This window comes from Scyliorhinus torazame, chromosome 11 (assembly GCF_047496885.1).
Source record: "Scyliorhinus torazame isolate Kashiwa2021f chromosome 11, sScyTor2.1, whole genome shotgun sequence".
Taxonomy (NCBI): domain Eukaryota; kingdom Metazoa; phylum Chordata; class Chondrichthyes; order Carcharhiniformes; family Scyliorhinidae; genus Scyliorhinus; species Scyliorhinus torazame.
Window position 1 is genome coordinate 218,105,146 of NC_092717.1, and position 20,084 is coordinate 218,125,229.

The window sequence follows — 20,084 nt, forward strand, 5'->3', positions numbered from 1 at the left end:
ACTAAATCAAGCAGAGTCAATGTTGCTTTATGAAAGGGAAATTGTGTCTTGACTAATTTATTAGTCATGATGTGGAGATGCCGGCCTTGGACTGGGGTGAGCACAGTAAGAAGTTTGTTTCGAATCTCTAGCTTTCAGAGCTCAGCTCCTTCCTCAGGTAAATCTGTGCTCTGAAAAATTCAAGACAAACCTGTTGGACTTTAACCTGGTGTTGTAAGACTTCTTACTGTAATTTATTAGTATTTCCCGAGGAAGTCTCAATTAGAATGGATAGAGGGGAACCAGTATATCGCTTGTATTTGGCTTCCCTGTAGGCGTTCTACAAGGTTACTCACAAAAGGATAAGTCAAAAAAAAGAGCCCATGGTGTTGGAGAAAGCATATTGGCATGGCTAGAGAAATGGCTCATGGGCAGGAAACAGCGAGTGGCGATAGGGTTATTTTTCAGGTTGGCAACCTGTAACCACTGGAGTTCCACAAGGATCAGTGCTGGGTCCGCAACTGTTCATATATATTCATGATTTGGAAGAAGGAAACGAATGTACTGTAGCCAAATTGGCAGACAATATAAAGGTAGGTGGAAAGCAAGTTGCAAGAGGGATACAGACAGTTTGCAAAGAGATATTGATAGGTTAAGTAAGGGGGCAAAAAGTTGGCAAATGGATTATAATGTGGGAAAATGTGAAGTTGTTCAAAAGAACAGAATATTATCTAAATGACGAAAAACTACAGAAAGCGGAATCACAAAGGGACTTGGGGGTATTTGTGTACGAAACACAGAAAGCTAGCCACAGGTACGGCAGGTAATCAGGAAGGCTAATGGAACGTTGGCACTCATTTCAAGGAGGTTGGAGAATAAGAGTGGGGAAGTCTCGCTGCAACTGTACAAGGTACTGGTGAGAGCACATCTGGAGTAATGTGAGCAGTTTTGGTCCCCTTATTTAAGGAAAGATATCGTGTTGCGCCCGAAAGGCAGCGCAGCACGGCCAGTAGATGCCGGGAGATCCCTCTTCTGGGATCTACCCGGCTCGCCACACCTTGTGAGGTCTAATGCGATCTTGCCAGACATTGCGATATGAAACTAGTTGTGGGTGGGATCACATTTTAGCAAATCTGCATTTAGAGTGAGACAGGTATTTTTACTCAAATTTGCACTCCCAGGGTCTACCCAAGGCATTGGATCTAACCCCCTCGCCTTGGAGATCTCGGGCAAGTGCCATTCAGTGCTGGTCTCCACAAACGGAGCTGACAGCAGCACTGCCAGGATGCCTGGCTGGTACTGCTATGGTGCCCAGTGGCACTGCCAGCTGGTGGGGCATTGCCAGGATGGATGCCAGGCTGGCATTTTCCCCATGCTGCTGATCGAGCCTGGGGGCACACTGTGTACGTGGAGAGGAGTGAATGGGGGTGCTGAAGATCCCCATAGCTGAGTTGGGGCTTTGGGGGGGGGGGGGGGGGGGGGGGGGGTGTCTGGGGTCACGTCGGGAGGGTTGAACGATTGGGATGCCATTTAAAAATGATGAGAGGAATGTTGGGTCAGCCATGATCCTATTGAATGGTGGAGCAGGCTTGAGGGGCCGAATGGCCTAATTGTTATCCTATTTCTTCTGGACTTCTGGACTGGCAGAAGAGATCAAATGACAAAAGGGATGATAGTGCAAGCCAAAAGGGACAAGTAAATAAATAAATGGTTTAAAGAGGAGGTGTAAATGAGAATAGTAGAATCATTACCCAGAGCTGCTATCCGAAAAATTTGGGGCAGTGGTTATGATTTGAAATTGTTGAACTCCGTGTTGAGCCCTTAAGCATGAGGTGCTGTTCCTCGAGTTTTCTTAGTGAAGATAGTGTGGTTAGAGTGGGAATGAAGTAGAGTTTAAAATGCCAGGTGACTGGAAGCTCAAGGTCATATTTGCAGATTGTATGGAGGTGTTCCACAACACAATCACCATATCTGTGTTGGTGTCCCTGCATAGAAGAGACCGCATTATGGACACAGAATACAGTATTGCAACAGCAAATTACAAGCCTGAATTTATGAGCCTATCAACATGTGGCAGATGGAGTTTAACGTGGATAAATGTGTGGTTGTGCATTTTGGTTGGAAAGATGGGACGGTAACTTATTATCTAAATGAGGAGAGACTTTGGGGTGCTCCTTTGCAGAGTGACCTGGGGGTCCTCGTTCATGAGTCACAAACAACTAGGTACAACAGATAATAAAGAAAGACTAATGGAATGTTGGCATTTATAGCTAAAGGAATTGAGTATAAAGGTAAGGAAATGTTGTTGAACTATACAAGGCATTGGTGAGACCGCACCTGGAGTATTGTGCGCAGTTTTGGTCCCCTTATTTGAGGAAAGATGTAGTGGCCTTGGAGGCAGTTCAGAGGTTCACTAGATTGATTCCAGAGATAAGGAGTTTGTCGTATGAGGAGAGATCGAACAGTTTAGGCCTATAGTTTATAGGATTGAGGGAGGCTCAAATTGAGGTATAGAAGATGATAAACGGTATGGATAAAGTAGACGTGGAGCGGATGCTTCCTCTTGTGGGGCATTCCAGAACAAGAAGTCATAGTCTTAGGATAAGAGGTAGCAAATTTAGAATGGAGTTGAGGAGAAACTACTTCTCCCAAAGGGTTGTGTATCTGTGGATTTCGCTACCCCAGAGTGCAGTGGGTGCTGGGACAGTGAGTAAATCTAAGGACAGATTTTAAATTGGTAATGGGTTGAAGGGTTATGGAGAACTTACCGGGAAGGGCTGCGTGGGGAGGGGTCATAAAACATCACGGGAAAGTGTGGATTGGTGCCGTTCACATTGTCTTCCCACCGCCATGCCATCTTGCCAGCAGTGAAGAAGAAGGCAGCCAGCCTTCCCACCCGGGGCACCTGCTGAACAATTTAAGTGGCCAGTTAAAGGCCTTTTCCTGCCTTCACTGGCATTTTGCTGGCGGTGGTAAAGGTGTGGCCTCTAGGAAAACCCTGGCAGGCTCAGGGGGTACTCTCATTTGCAGGCACTCGTTAAGCCATGCAGGGCTCTCCCAACTGCAGCGGCAATTGGTGCCCATGCATCAACAGTCCCACCTTCCCTCCGACCCCTACCTCAGAAGGAACTGCCTGACTGGTTCCCAATTTTCAATTTACCTGGAAATGAGGCACACGTTCATCACTGAATCCTCCTTTTCCTCCAGATACAGCCCCATCATTAGCCACTGCTGAGTTGCTGGCAGGTCTTGGGATGGATGGATGAGTGGCTGGGCTCAGTGGTGACGACCACCTTGGCATCGCTGACCATCATAGAACATACAGTGCAGAAGGAAGCCATTCGGCCCATCGAGTCTGCACTGACCCACTTAAGCCCTCACTTCCACCATATCCCCGAAACCCAATAACCCCTCCTAACCTTTTTGGTCACTAAGGGCAATTTATCAATCCACCTAACCTGCTCTTCTTTGGACGGTGGGAGGAAACCGGTGCACCCGGAGGAAACCCACGCTGACACCGGGAGAATGTGCAGACTCCGCACAGACAGTGACCCAGCGGGGAATCGAACCTTGGACCCTGGCGCTGTGAAGAAACAGTGCTATCCACATGTGCTACCGTGCTGCCCTAACGGTGAGGCCTCAGGTCCCACTGATTGTCAAAATGGGGCCACCCTTGCACTTTTAGGCCCCTCAACAAGGCTTCTGCCAGAAAACAGAATCCTGGCCACTGTTCCACCTGGGGGGAATGTTTGAGGCTTGGACAGTGGAAAGGGAGCCAGTGATGTAGTGATATTGTCATTGGATTGTTAATCCAGAGACCCACAATAATGTTCTGGGGAGCCACATTCAAATCCCACCATGGCAGATTCAATAAAGAAAACAATCTGGAAATAAAAAATGACCATGAAACCTTTGTTACCAATGTTCTATCGGGAAGGAAATCTGCCATCCTTTCCTGGTCTTACTCCAGATCCACAACAATGTGGTTGATTCTTAAATAGCCCAGCAAGGCACTCAGTTCAAAACAATTTGGGATGGGCCAGCAAAAAAAAGGTCAGCTGTTGCTCCTCCTCTGCTTGCATGGAGAAGAACAATGGAAAGGGGATTGTGGATGATTGGAGAGTGTCTTAGAGAGCCCGTTCTCTATGTGGTCTGCAGGGGTGGGAGATGGTGTCAAGCAGATATCTATAGAGGTTCTTGGAGGTAGAGAGCAGTCGTGCAGGAAAATGGAGGCAACATTGTTGAGGCTCCATGATGACCCTGCTTTTATATTATCTATCTGTATGTTTCAGAAAACTGGAGTTAATGTGTACTTTATGAAAAATAAGTATTTCTTGCAAACGTGCTGTCAGGTAACTCCTTCAATAACATTTATCTTTCTGGGAGTGCAAATCAAATAATGATGACAATTCCAATAATAATAATTTAACAACACATACAGTACTGAACCGCTAGCATAGACCTGTCAGTGCATGGTCAAGAATCTTCCCACTTTGCTTTATCTGAAGCAATGTTCGAAAGGATGGTGGTCCAGCTGGACATGCAGCAAGAAGGTTGGAGTACCCAGTACCAACGTACCTTATTAGTTTATCTGCTTCAGTTCTCACAGCATCATTATAATAATCTTTATTGTCACAAGTAGCCTTACATTAACACGGCAATGAAGTTACTCTGAAAATCCGCCAGTCGCCGCATTCTGGCGCCTGTTCGGGTACACAGAGGGAGAATTCAGAATGTCCAATTCACCTAACCTGCATGTCTTTTGGGACTTGTGGGGGGGGAAACCGGAGCACCCGGAGGAAACTCACGCAGACACGGGGAGAACGTGCAGACTCCTCACAGACAGTGACCTAAGCCGGGAATCAAACCCGGGTCCCTGATGCTGTGAAGCAACAGTGCTAACTACTGTGCTACCGTGCCGTGGACAGGACTCCATAAGCTTTAGTTCTCAGCTAGTCCAAACCTACACTTTCGGTATTCAGAGGGGTAGGTTATGTCCATATGGTTAAAGAGTGCAGACTCCCTATCAAGCAAAAATTCTTCATCTGTGAATTTCTCAGTAGCTTTATTTGAATCTGTTTTCCGACATGCCAAAAATGTTTACAGTAAAATCTTTATCATCCAGCATGTGAGGAGAATGGGTGGTGTTGATTAACAAAAATGCCAGTTAACTAAGAGTTCCATTTACCAATGTGCGATACAGTGTCATGCTTGTCACATGAACTAATATGCAAGTATTCAGAAAATAAAGAACAGTATTTTTAATGCTAACCTTCAAAACTACATTAAAGCATAAAGTATAAAATAATTACAATATACGGGTACAGATAACTTTGTAATTGCTTCCGGTTAATAAAGTGACAGTTCACATTGGGGGGCATCAGAAATTCCAGTTAGTTGAGAATTCCAGTTGGTAAAGTGTTGGATAACACAAAGCTTACTGGAAAATGTCAATATCTTGGCTTTTTGTTCAGCGGAACATCCGAGTTCTGAAGACCATCCCAGCTATAAAATAGTTTTTTTATAGTGAAGTCTTAACACAACCGATACACCTTTTGTTTTAACACAACCGATACACCTTTTGAGATGTCATCTGCTGCGATTGAATGTACTTTTGTGTATTTAAAGATGGGGCTAGTCCTGCTTTAGTTTAGTATCATAATTGGATTATAATCTTGGGCAGAAAGTACTGTCCTGTAACCCAGAAATAGTGAAACCAACTGACGAACAAATTCCATTGGAAACTAAAGTTAATAAAACAGCCTTGAGTCATATTTTTTTGTCTCAAACATATTAGACATGGCAGTGCGAATCACTTTACAGTTAAGACATGCACAGAATACAGGAGCTGACACTGCAGGGTAAATGGGTGTGGCGTGAGGAGAGTGTGTTCATATAATTGCTTTGTAGGTTGTTGCAAAGATTGATAGAATTTGCTTATCGCTTCAGGGCTTTCTTTGAAATAGTCTGAAGACTTTGGAGTTTTAGGTGAGCTTTTGTTGGTAATATTCCGATTACTCTTTTACTACACCAAGGCCGGGGTTTTCCAGCCCCAACATGGCAGTACCTGCTGCAGGAGATGCGACAGCCCAGCCTAAAGTTCATTGACCTTCGCCGGGACCGGACGATCCCAGCAGCAGGACGGGGCTGGAAAATTCTACCCTAGGTCACAGCAGTACAAATGCAAAACCACATTTACAGTGTCCCTACTAGTTTTGCAATGAAGTTAGGAAGCCAGCGATTCACTTATCTACTCAAAAATATTTAACAATTACTCCGGAAAGGAAGAGCTTGCATTTATATGATATTCCATAATGCACTTTGGACAAAAAGAGTTTTCACATCTATTTAATTTGTTTTGAACTTGCCTCATGGCGTCGAGGACCCGGGTTCGATCCCAGCCCCGGGTCACTGTCCGTATGGAGTTTGCACATTTTCCTCGTATCTGTGTGGGTCTCACCCCCACAACCAAAAGATGTGCAGGGTAGATGGAATGGCCTCGTTAAATGAAATGAAAATCGCTTATTGTCACAAGTAGGCTTCAAATGAAGTTACCCTGAATGAAATGAAATTTCATTCCATTTCTGAATACCAAATGCCCCTTAATTGGAAAAAAAATAATTGGAAACTCTAAATTTAAAAAAATAACAATTTGTTTTGAGCTGTTGTTATGAAAACAAAAAGACAGCAAGATATTTTTATATATTAAAGTCCCACCAAAAACAAATGAGATGAATGGCTGTTTTTTTATGTTGATTGAGGAAGGAATGGTGAAGGATTGGCACTGGGAGAATAACATGCTTCTTCCCAAATGATATCAAGTGTACTTTTTAAATCCACATCAACGAGTGGCCAGGGTTTCTGCTGAATATCTCACTCAAAAGCCAGCGGGCTGGATTCTCTGCAGCCCCACACCGAAATCGCCTTTGGCGCGGGGGCGGAGAATCAACTTTCACGCCGAAATCAGGCCCGGCACCAGTCCGCCGCTTCTCTGGGACCCGGGTATCGTCATGATCGCCAGAGGGTCCGCCCAGCGATTCTCTGCTTCCAACCAGCCAAGTTCCCGGCAGCGTGTTTCTATCCACCTATCACCATTCGGGAACCTTGCATGGCGGCTGCGGACTCAGCCCCCTGGTGGGAGGAGCGGGGGTATCGGGCACTGGGGGGGGGACAGATCGGGCCGGACGGATCTTCGGGCGGGGGGCCTACATTTTGGAGCTGCCTCCGCAGTCAGAGTCCGCCATGGCGCTCAACGCGGCCGCTGAAGGCCGCCGCCATGCGCATGCGTGGACCTCAGACGGAATTACAAGGGCCCGTATCCGCAGCCAAAGCTGCGTGAATCACTATGGGTCCCTGCAAGCCCCCTGCAGGTGAGTGAATCGGCTAATCTTTTTTATTGGAAACTCGGGAGTGAAACGCCAGCATTTTTACGCTAGCGTGGCGGCATAGACCCATTTTTGGAGAATCCATCCCAGCATATCTGACAATGTAGCACTCCCAGTACTGCAAAGCAGTGACAGTGATTGGTAGAGCACTGAACACCAAAAACTGCGAGTATGTGAAAATAGAGAGAGAGACACTGGAGCGCACGGGCTCCCCACATCCCTCCAGACTCCCCTCTTGACGTCCCTCCAGGCCCCCCTCCCTGCAGTCCCACATTCACCACATCCATCCTAGCCACCTAACTTGTCCCTCCTGGTTCTTGGCAGGCTCACTCGTTCTGGTGCAGCTAGGCCTCGCTCCAGGTTCCTCCTCTACTCTCATCGCATCGCAGACCAGGCAAATTAATGAGTGTGTGAGTATAGATGAGTGTGTGTGAGTATAGATGAGTGTGTGCGTGAGGATGGATGAGTGTGTGTGAGGATGGATGAGTGTGTGTGAGGATGGATGAGTGTGTGTGAGGATGGATGAGTGTGTGTGAGGATGGATGAGTGTGTGTGAGGATGGATGAGTGTGTGTGAGGATGGATGAGTGTGTGTGAGGATGGATGAGTGTGTGTGAGAATGGATGAGTGTGTGTGAGGATAGATGGGGGGGGTGAGGATAGATGTGTGTGTGTGTGAGGATAGATTGGGGGGGTGAGGATAGATGGGGGGTGAGGATAAATGGGGGGGGGTGAGGATAGATGGGGGGAGGGGGGGGGATAGATGGGGGGGTGCCAGGATAGATGGGGGTGTGTGTGAGGATAGATGGGGGGGGGTGAGGATAAATAGGGGGTGAGGATAGATGGGGGTATGTGTGAGGATAGATGGGGGTGTGTGAGGATAGATGGGGGGGTGAGGATAATTGGGTGTGTGTGTGTGAGGATAGATGGGGGTGTGTGTGAGGATAGATGGGGGGTGAGGATAGATGGGCGCGTGTGAGGACAGATCGGGGTGTGTGTGTGAGGATAGATGGGCGCGTGTGAGGACAGATCGGGGTGTGTGTGTGAGGATAGATGGGTGCGTGTGAGGATAGATCGGGGTGTGTGTGTGAGGATAGATGGGTGCGTGTGAGGATAGATCGGGGTGTGTGTGTGAGGATAGATGGGGGGTGAGGATAGATGGGTGCGTGTGAGGATAGATGGGTGTGTGTGTGAGGATAAACGGGTGTGTGAGGATAGATGGGTGCGTGTGAGGATAGATGGGTGTGTGTGTGAGGATAGATGGGTGTGTGAGGATAGATGGGTGCGTGTGAGGATAGATGGGTGTGTGAGGATAGATGGGTTTGTGTGTGAGGATAAACGGGTGTGTGAGGATAGATGGGTGTCTGTGAGGATAGATGGGTGTGTGTGTGAGGATAAACGGGTGTGTGAGGATAGATGGGTGTCTGTGAGGATAGATGGGTTTGTGTGTGAGGATAAACGGGTGTGTGAGGATAGATGGGTTTGTGTGTGAGGATAAACGGGTGTGTGAGGATAGATGGGTGTCTGTGAGGATAGATGGGTGTGTGTGTGAGGATAAACGGGTGTGTGAGGATAGATGGGTGTCTGTGAGGATAGATGGGTGTGTGTGTGAGGATAAACGGGTGTGTGAGGATAGATGGGTGCGTGTGAGGATAGATGGGTGTGTGTGTGAGGATAGATGGGTTTGTGTGTGAGGATGAACGGGTGTGTGAGGATGAACGGGTGTGTGAGGATAGATGTGTGTGTGTGAGGATAGATGGGTGTGTGTGTGAGGATAGATGGGTGTGTGTGAGGATAGATGGGTGTGTGTGAGGATAGATGGGTTTGTGTGTGAGGATGAACGGGTGTGTGAGGATAGATGGGTGTCTGTGAGGATAGATGGGTGTGTGTGTGAGGATAAACGGGTGTGTGTGAGGATAGATGGGTGTGTGTGTGAGGATAGATGGGTGTGTGTGAGGATGAACGGGTGTGTGAGGATAAACGGGTGTGTGAGGATAGATGGGTTTGTGTGTGAGGATGAACGGGTGTGTGAGGATAGATGGGTGTCTGTGAGGATAGATGGGTGTGTGTGTGAGGATAAACGGGTGTGTGTGAGGATAGATGGGTGTGTGTGAGGATAAACGGGTGTGTGTGAGGATAGATGGGTTTGTGTGTGAGGATGAACGGGTGTGTGAGGATAGATGGGTGTCTGTGAGGATAGATGGGTGTGTGTGTGAGGATAAACGGGTGTGTGAGGATAGATGGGTTTGTGTGTGAGGATAAACGGGTGTGTGAGGATAGATGGGTGTCTGTGAGGATAGATGGGTGTGTGTGTGAGGATAAACGGGTGTGTGAGGATAGATGGGTGTCTGTGAGGATAGATGGGTGTGTGTGTGAGGATAGATGGGTGTGTGTGTGAGGATAGATGGGTGTGTGTGAGGATGAACGGGTGTGTGAGGATGAACGGGTGTGTGAGGATAGATGTGTGTGTGTGAGGATAGATGGGTTTGTGTGAGGATGAACGGGTGTGTGAGGATAGATGTGTGTGTGTGAGGATAGATGGGTGTGTGTGTGAGGATGAACGGGTGTGTCAGGATAGATGTGTGTGTGTGAGGATAGATGGGTTTGTGTGAGGATGAACGGGTGTGTGAGGATGAACGGGTGTGTGAGGATAGATGGGTTTGTGTGTGAGGATAGATGGGTGTGTGTGAGGATAGATGGGTTTGTGTGTGGGGATAGATGGGTGTGTGTGAGGATGAACGGGTGTGTGAGGATAGATGGGTGTCTGTGAGGATAGATGGGTGTGTGTGTGAGGATAAACGGGTGTGTGTGAGGATAGATGGGTTTGTGTGTGAGGATGAACGGGTGTGTGAGGATAGATGGGTGTCTGTGAGGATAGATGGGTGTGTGTGTGAGGATAAACGGGTGTGTGTGAGGATAGATGGGTGTGTGTGTGAGGATAGATGGGTGTGTGTGAGGATGAACGGGTGTGTGAGGATAGATGGGTGTCTGTGAGGATAGATGGGTGTGTGTGTGAGGATAGATGGGTGTGTGTGAGGATGAACGGGTGTGTGAGGATGAACGGGTGTGTGAGGATAGATGGGTGTGTGTGAGGATGAACGGGTGTGTGAGGATAGATGGGTGTCTGTGAGGATAGATGGGTGTGTGTGTGAGGATAGATGGGTGTGTGTGAGGATGAACGGGTGTGTGAGGATGAACGGGTGTGTCAGGATAGATGTGTGTGTGTGAGGATAGATGGGTTTGTGTGAGGATGAACGGGTGTGTGAGGATGAACGGGTGTGTGAGGATAGATGGGTGTCTGTGAGGATAGATGGGTGTGTGTGTGAGGATAAACGGGTGTGTGAGGATAGATGGGTGTGTGTGTGAGGATAAACGGGTGTGTGAGGATAGATGGGTGTGTGTGAGGATAGATGGGTTTGTGTGTGAGGATAAACGGGTGTGTGAGGATAGATGGGTTTGTGTGTGAGGATAAACGGGTGTGTGAGGATAGATGGGTGTCTGTGAGGATAGATGGGTTTGTGTGTGAGGATAAACGGGTGTGTGAGGATAGATGGGTTTGTGTGTGAGGATAAACGGGTGTGTGAGGATAGATGGGTTTGTGTGTGAGGATAGATGGGTTTGTGTGTGAGGATAAACGGGTGTGTGAGGATAGATGGGTTTGTGTGTGAGGATAAACGGGTGTGTGAGGATAGATGGGTGTGTGTGTGAGGATAAACGGGTGTGTGAGGATAGATGAGTTAGAGAGGACGGGTGAATTTTGTGTGAGGATGGGTGATTTGTGCGCGAGGATGGGTGAGAGAGACTGAGGGTGTGCCTCAGTGAGAGAAAGGGTGTACCTGTGTGCAAGAGAGAAAGGGGGTGAAAGGGAGGGAAAGTATCTGTTTGGCTCACTCGCATCTCCAGTTCTCATTCACCCTCAGCGCTCTCACCCACTCTGAAAGCGGGTGACGGTGATGAATGAGCACCCTGAGCCTGGCAATAAACACACACACTCACTCTTTCAAACTCTGGTTGTCATTATTTTTAATTATTAATTTATCGATGTGACTTTCTTGTTCAGCAATTTATTTGTTTTCATACCCCACCTTTTATTTTTTTAACTCATTTTTAATGTTGTGCTAAACTTTATCTTTCTGAAATTTATTCATCAGCCCCGCCCCATCCCAAGAGTGAGAAAAATTGAAATGTGGCTTCCCACATGAAAAGGCTGGTTTAGTCAATGAAAAGAGCTAACTAATGTCATCTTTCAAATGTGAATGAGTTTGCTGCGCTAGAATTGTTTTCACCTTTTACATTGTAGCTATTATGTAAGTTTTTGTCCTGTAAAAATTATCTCCGTGTTTCCAGCTTTGTAATTCACTTTTGGCTTGGGTTAACTCTGAAGGGATGTCACATCGCCTCAAAATTTCCATGTAAAAACAGCATCACACAGTCATCTTCACTCAGATTTAAGAAATTTTAAATTATATCTCCATCGGGCAGCACGGTGGTGCAGTGGTAGCACTGCAGTCTCATGGCGCCGAGGTCCCAGGTTCGATCCCGGCTCTGGGTTACTGTCCATGTGGAGTTTGCACATTCTCCCGGTGTTTGCGTGGGTTTCACCCCCACAACCCAAAGATGTGCAAGGTAGGTGGATTGAACACGCTAAATTGCCCCCTTTATTGGAAAAAATGAATTGGGTACTCAATTTTTTAAAAAAAAATTATTATCTCCATCTTCTTCCCTGAAACTTAAGGCAGAGAAATTCAGCATCATTCTGTCCACCTTGTGCATATTAAAACAGCGATCGCCTATGCCTGGCCCCTGAAGTACGCAATAACCAAATTGAATCCAGTGACATGTAGCTCCTCGCCTGCGATGAGCACTCTGTATCTTGCACAGGCAAATCAGGGTCCTAACTGCCGTTCTTGGACCCCATTCAAAATTTGTCTGCAATTGTGCCACTGGCAGCCGTTCCACATCTTTGGGCTATCCAGGGCTGGATGAAGAGACTGTGGGAGCTGCGGATAAAATTTACAGAGTTTTTTTTAAGCATTTGTGTAGCCTGGAGGCGTAAGATTGCTCCTTCTAACTCCATAAAAGTGCTACAGCCTCCCCACCCCCTCACTTGTCTGCACCCCCACCGCTATCCCAAGAATCTACTCGGAACTAGATCAATGTTGGAGCTGACCAGAATGGCAACTTGGTTCATGAGGCCCAATTTTGATTGGGCCTCAAGAGGGTTGTCTTTGGGTGGACTTTCTATTAATGCGTCTCGGCACAAGTTGAACTTCTTCCTCATTGTACAGTGAAATGGTCTCAGCTTCAGTACATAAGCACTGTTAGAAGATTAGGAGAGTCAAAAATGACAATCTAAAGCAAATCTCAATGTACCAAGCTGTTGCAAGAATGATGACTTCTATCTCTGCTTAGAATCAATTTCAATTACATAGTTTATATCCCTCTTAAAACTGTATTTGTGCCAGAACATTTGGGTTAGAGAGGGAAAACAGTTAATCCAAATAAAGACATTGGTCACAAACCAAATATTTAAAGTATGAGCTTAAAGAAGAGGCAAATAATTAATAGATCACAAACCAGAAACTCCCATGGGGATGAGGCTCGGGACAAATTGAATACAGACGGTGTCAGAACTACAAATGGAGTTCACAAGTTAAGATTTCGAATTGACCCTATTTCTTTCGCTGCATTTTGATCTTTACCATTCCCACACTGATGAAGTGAAGCACCATCATCATGTCTGAAGTAAACAAGAGCCTGTTGAATTTAACGAGTTGTCAATCTAATTTTAAACGGTCCTGTTGCACTGCCTGTAAGTTGTAATTGAACACTTTTTCTGTATTTCTGCAGCCAAGTAGATGTAAGCCTTCGCTGACAGGAAACAGGAATTAATGCATGTTATTCTCATCCTGTGTATGTAATTTCTGCTGCGAAGGGAAAATAGGCTGCTGTGTTGCTCCCAGACAAATATTATTCTATGGAGGTTTTCAGGTCATGTGTTGGAAAATTGGTAAAGTAACCACTTTTGAATTTGAATTGTTTGCATTTAGGTTTTGCTGAATTGATTTAACTGCCATATGTGCAGCAGAAAAATATACGGCTAACATTGTCTGAATATTTTAATCTCTGCCTTTTAATTTCCTTTTCAGAAACCTGATCCAAGATCCATGAGAAACAATGTTGATCGAGATGACGGAGGACTCCTGGATCCAGTAAGTTTTCGTGCTACATAATTTGTGGCACGGGTAGACTTTCTTACTCTGATCCAGGGAGGGAAAGATGTCTCTGACCTGTTTATAATTTTAATCACAGATGGTTTCTGCCAGTATATTTACACCGAGGGTATGATTTAGGAGCTTTGCTTGAAGTTGGCATATGCATCGCGCGATCTAAACTGAACTTTTGATCGGACAAACAAAATCAGTCTTATAAACAAACCCACTTCCCCACTAAATTGCTTTTGCCAGTTACCCTGCAGTGTTGTGCATTAGCATTTTATTCAGAAAATATTTTTATAGAAACTTGAAAACGGCACCTGGATGTCACTATTGGTGGATCACTGCAGGTCAATATGTTCAGAAAGTGATGGATCTTAGCCCAGAGATTTCTGAAATGTTGCCTGAACATTTCAAGAGACACCAAGATAGACAAGGTTGTTCCAATTCTAACATTCTCTGGCATCCGCAACTTAAATGGTCAGAGTGTCAAAGATGAAAAACAAGCTGTCCACCTCTACAATAATAATAATATGCTACCTGAAATCACAAGGGGAAAAAACAATCAAAATATCTGGCTTTTTGCTGTCGAGCAAACTGCAAGAATAACTTTCACTTTCGTTTTCAAGAGCTTCAATTAAAAGCGTGCTTTAAAAAATAAATTATGTTAAGTAATGTAATTAAATGAAAATAATTAGGGGCAGCATGGTGGCACAGTGGGTAGCACTGCTGCCTCACGACGCCGAGGTCCCAGGTTCGATCCCGGCTCTGGGTCACTGTCCGTGTGCAGTTTCCACATTCTCCCCGTGTTTGCAGGGGTTTCGCCCCCGCACTCAAAGATGTGCAGGCTAGGTGGATTGGCCGCGCTAAATTGCCCCTTAATTGGAAAAAATGAATTGGGTACTCTTAAATTTTTTTTTAAAATTAAATGTAAATAATTAATGTAGTTAATCCAATCAGATCATTCAGCTGTATTATGACAATGTTTGTATTTTCATACCTTTTCATTTTCCTTTAGAGTGGCAATCAACACATCTATCAGCCCGTAGGTAAACAAGGTAAGAATTGAAGTCTACCTTCAATGCCAAGTTGTAATTATTTTGCTCACTAAATGGGGGTAGATTTTGAAGTGAAGTTGCAATGACCAATTTCGGATCCTACCAGAGAAACAAAATAAAACTCATGTCAACATTAACATGGCATACAGGCCGTTTCATGAAATATATGCTTTGACCCTTTTCACTCTTTACATGCAGCACCAGAAGAGTAAATGAATTCAGTAGCAATTCAGAAACAAGAGTCCTAATTAGTCAGAGGAAGAAACTTTGTTTGATAGACAGGTTTGCTAAAATGAAGGGAAACAGTCAGGTGTTGTGATTAATATAAAACGCAATGACCTTTGAAGTAAAAGTATTACTTTCAATGCCACGGTCACACTGTCTGTGCGGAGTCTGCACGTTCTCCCCGTGGCTGCGAGGGTTTCCTCTGGGTGCACCGGTTTCCTCCCACAGTCCAAAGAGGTGCAGGTTCGGTGGAGATAGGGCTGGGAAGTGGGCATAGGTGTGCTGGGCTGAATGGCTTTCTTCTGCACTGTCGGGATTCTATAGAAAAATAATCTGTGAACTAAGTTCTGATAGTTGAAATAGGGTTCTCACGGAGGTGAAGCACATACGGGGGAAATGAGACACAAAGCAGTCGTATGCACAATTTGTTTTCATTCCAGTTGTAGGAATATTATAAACACAAGCCCATCCATAATGATGGTGTATGGCATAATTTCAAACTTTGCAGATGACATTAAACTTGGAAGTGTAGTAAACAGCGAAGATGACAATAATGGACTTCAGGAGGGCATAGACAGGCTGGGGGAATGGATGGATGCATGGCAAATGGAATTCACTGTCGGAAAGTGTGGGTTATACATTCTGGTAAGAGGAATGAAGAGAGACCATTCAATTTAACTGGCACAGTTTTAAAATGGATGCACAAACAGGGGGTGGCTGGGCACAAATCCTGCGTGATAGGGTAAGTTAGCAAAATAGTTAATAAAGCGTATGGAATCCTGGGCTTTATAAAAACAGGCATGGAATGCAAAATCTTGGAAGTTATGGGATTTTTATGGATTTTGAAATGTGAGTTTCACTGACAAGGTCAGCATTTATTGTCCATTCCAAGTTAACCTTGAGAAAGTGATGGTGAGCAGCCTTCTTGAACCACTGCAGTTTTGTACCAACAATGAAGGAATGACAGTATCGTTTCAAGTCAGGATGTGTGTGGCTTGTGGGGGTGATTGCAGAAGGTGGTGGTTGCAGAAGGTGGTGTTCCCATGCACCTACTGCCCTTGTTCTAAGTGGTAGAAGTTGTGGATTTGGCAAGTGCTGTCCAAGAATCCTTGGTGAGTTGCTGCAATACATTTTGTAGATTGTACACACTGCTGCCATGATGCACTGGTGGAGGAAGGGGTGAATGTTGATGATTAGGGGTGCCAGTCAAGCAGACTACTTTGTCCAGGATGGTGCCAATACTAATGAGGTCAGGACCTCAAAATCGACTGGGCCTCCCACAGTGACAATCAAGCATTCCACTAGTCAGACACACAAAATCCACTCTATGAGGAAGTCTGTCCTACATTCTGTTAACGTATTCCTAATTGATTGTCCATTATCTGCCTTTTTTGCAGAGACCTGCTTTCAGTCTCTTAACAATCAATATAAATAAGGGTTTTGTTCTCACTTACTTTTTTTGCCCAATAGAGCATGTAGCACCACCAAAGAAGCCACCTCGACCTGGTGCTCCAAGCCATGGAGGAAGCATTGCCAGCCTAAACAGTCCAATAGACAGTTACAATGAAGGAGTGAAGGTTAGCATTTATATGAAAGCTTAAACCACTAATCAATATGCCATCCTGTCTGAAGTAATAATCATATGCATTTTTCATTTGGAAAATGGTTTGAGTCTGATCATTCTATGAGATTGCAGGTAAATCCTTGTAAACGTTTTGCTATTTGGGAACCAATGCATTTTTTAAATAAAAGCAGAAAATGTTGGAATTGTGCAATAGGTTGGTGAGAACCAGGAAGAAGAAAATTATTCACATAACTGCTCCTCCAGGCTGTCATATAATTTATGAACATATCTCTTTACTTGTTGTTTTAAATTGTATGTATTGTTTTGAAGTCCCAGTGTTCATAACAGTTTCTACAGACATCAGCAGAATAGAAAGAAAGAATTGTATTTATGTACTGCCTTTCACAACCACGGGGCATCCCAAAGCACTTTACAGAATGAGGTAAATTTGAAGTGTAGCCGTTAGTGTAAATTTGCTCACAACAAGCTCCCACAAACGGTAATCTGGCAATGATCAAATAATCTGACATTGACTATTGGATACATTTTGGTGAGGTCACTGGGGTAACTCCCAAGCTTTACTTCAATGTGATGCCGCATCGGATCTTTTATCTGAGAGGGCACACAGGGCCTTGGTATAATGTATCATCCAAAAGACAGCAACTAGGGTCAGTCTGGATTTTTGTCCTCAAGTTCTGGTGTTGCGTTGGGCTCCAAACAGATGCTAGTAAGCGATGAATTTCAATCCCCAACACCACTGAATTCTCAGTTAATCTGTGGAAAGTTGTTAAGCAGCTTGGCGCTTTTGGTTTCTGGAAGCAAGCCTCAACAATGTGAAAAGGAGGGAAAATAAAGAGATCTTGTACCTTTATGAAAAACTGAACAGATCATGTTGAAAAAGTTGGAACACTTTCTCAGTATTAGCTTCCCATGTATATTGCTGTTAACACTTATTTTCTCCTTGCCTGAAGATGCTGATTTGTCGCTGGTACCAGATTCGTGGATACCAGTTGACCTCTGATATATTGCTGTTATTCATTTGTGAGCTTTGACATTTGTTAAGCTATTTTTGCCTTCGGGTTCATCGAGGTTAAGCCTAATTCTAGATCAGCTATTCACTGAATCATCAGGGAGATTCACGTATTTGATTTTTACAGGAAGCTAATTCTGTAATAATACTTCTTAAGGACTGGGTTGCCTTGGCCTGCTGCATGTGGTACAATTTTAATGATTCACTTAAATAAGGTGGAAGCATATGGTACCGATTTGTTCCATCATTCTTCAGTATCACAAAGGGAGGTATTTAAAATTATTGATGCCTTTTATTATTGTACTGCTGACTAAAGGCAGTCTGGGAACCAACATAATGGGCAGTATTTAATGGTTCCCCACTGGCGAGATTGAAGGGAATGGAAAATGTTAAATCTAGCGAGCACTGTGAACTTGGAAATGACCTGTCATGACACAGGACATTAAAAGCTGCACCTCTGGTTGATAAAGCCATTAAAAAGATAGAAATCTAAGTTTAGTAAAGAGGTATAGAATATAATTACCGAGAGATAATGATGAACCAATATATTAGAATAATAATACTTCTGTTTTATATTGCTGTGGGCCGTATTGGATACCACGTATAATAGGAAATTGAGGCTTTTGAGGGGTGGAAAGCAGATTCACCAGGATGCTGTCTGGTATAAGGAAAGACAAATGTGAAGAATGTTGCCACATTTGGGGCTGTTTTCCTTTGCTGGAACAACTCAGATTACAGGGCAGCATTGTAAAAGTTATGAAAGGATGGGACAGGATAGGGAGGGCTGTAACTTCCAAGCTCCAGGACAGTGTAACTGAGGAATATCCCAAAGATAAACCGCGGAAGCACCTTCGCCAAGATAGTCCAGGTAAGGTTCTCACAGCAATTGTATGGGAAGTGCAAACTCCCGATGGACAATTGCCTTACACTGGGAACCATCTGAAAATACAATTTAAATTGCAAACATTGGATGGTTCAAGACTGTGTTGCATCAATAGTTACACAGAACATGTAAAAAAAAATTAAAACCATTTCTAACTTCTGAATAACTGCCACACAGGACCCTACCCCCTGACAGACCCAATTCTCATCCCTGCATGTTCAGGCCCATTAAAGCTGTTTTCAGTGGATCAGAGATCCATAATGAGGGACCCTATTAAATTATTTCAAACAGAGGGAAGGTCGAACATAGTTATGAGGCTGGAGAATTCACATCCAGGGTTAGAGGTTGAGCCAGAACTATGTCTACATTCAAGTTTAGATTGGATAGGTGATGAAGACAAAAGGATTGTGATGATATTGTGATGAATGTAAGATATTGTCATATTTTTTATTTTTTGCAGTATTGTTATTAAAACCTGGGTTAAGATGCATGCAGACAGTATGACTGCTAGAATGATTATTACGGTGTCATAAAAGTGAGATAATCATTGATTTACAGGTGAAGTGTTCTGCTAATAGATCTTGAGAAACATTTTTGTTCACATTTAGCTAGCTAATGACTATTGTTTAGGTTTGAAGGACCCCTGAGGTATAGACAATTTATGAGGGGTATTGTGTTTGGTCCTGGCTAGCAAGTCAAGGAATGTCTTGTAAGAAGAGACAAAAGAATACCTGATGCATTGGATACAGATGATGTGTTAATCGGAGGAACCAGATCTGTCTGAAGAGTCAGTAGGTCCTAAAACACTAATCTAAGCAAAGGTGTTTCGGTTTGATCCTGAAAGGTTCTCTCTCCAAAGATTCTGCACAGAGAAAAGCAAGTAAAACCCTTGTTGTTAACTTCATTCATGAGTGGTATTTAATATATATGTAGGTTTGCTTAATTGGAAAATAGTGGCAGGTTTAGGAAGTAAGTTAAGGTTTTATCTTTTACTTAAAAACTGTTTTAACTGTTATCTGTAAAACTATTTATTGTTGCTATTGTGGTTAATTCTGTGATTTAAAGTTTGTTTTAACATAAAAGATACCTATTGGTCAGTGTTATCACTCCTGTGGTGTAGTAATATTTCCTCGCAGTTTTACAAATTGAAAATAGTTGGTTTCTCGTTCGGGATCCTAACAATACGAGAGCACAGGGTAAATATGATTAGAACTCTATTTGAAGGAAAATAAATGCTGACACGGACAGATTATTCCAAAGGGACTAGTTTCATTTTGCAGCTTTTAAATATCTATGTAGGTTTTTAGATGCTTTGACACGACAAGCTGTAAAAATCGAAGTTTTGCTTTCGGACCATTTCAAACATGCCGAATTTGTCTCAAAAGTTAAACAATATAAACATATATCGACGAATGGAAACAACCGTGGTCCGCTGTTTCGTTGCACAGCTATCACATATCAGTCAAATACAAATATATATTTTTAAGCAATGTGGAGGACGGGAGCAAGCACCAACTAATTGAATCACCGTCCAAAAGCTGTCAGTGATGGGTGTACTAAAACCTGGAAGACTGAAGTTTTTGTCCTATATTTTGTGCAGCTGTACGGGAAATGGACTGTGGTTTGTCCATGAAAATAAATAAAACTGGTTGGTTCCCATGGAGTATATAATGAGTGGAGTGTACTTAAAGGCATCATCGGGAAGCAAAATAGTAGCATTCTTATTTTTAAAATGTTACCCTGAAGA

The 20,084-nt window shown here is 44.2% G+C and overlaps 1 protein-coding gene across 8 annotated transcripts in view; it reads left to right on the top strand.

Annotated features, from left to right (window-relative positions):
• Nucleotides 1–20,084, top strand: part of LOC140385791 (focal adhesion kinase 1) — a 904,772-nt gene that overhangs the window by 836,382 nt on the left and 48,306 nt on the right. For all 8 annotated transcript variants that reach the window (XM_072468319.1, XM_072468317.1, XM_072468318.1 and 5 more), the window contains 3 exons: nucleotides 13,512–13,574; nucleotides 14,596–14,635; nucleotides 16,331–16,437. In XM_072468319.1, the coding sequence (XP_072324420.1) occupies nucleotides 13,512–13,574; nucleotides 14,596–14,635; nucleotides 16,331–16,437 (210 nt within the window). The remainder of the gene's footprint in view (nucleotides 1–13,511; nucleotides 13,575–14,595; nucleotides 14,636–16,330; nucleotides 16,438–20,084) is intronic.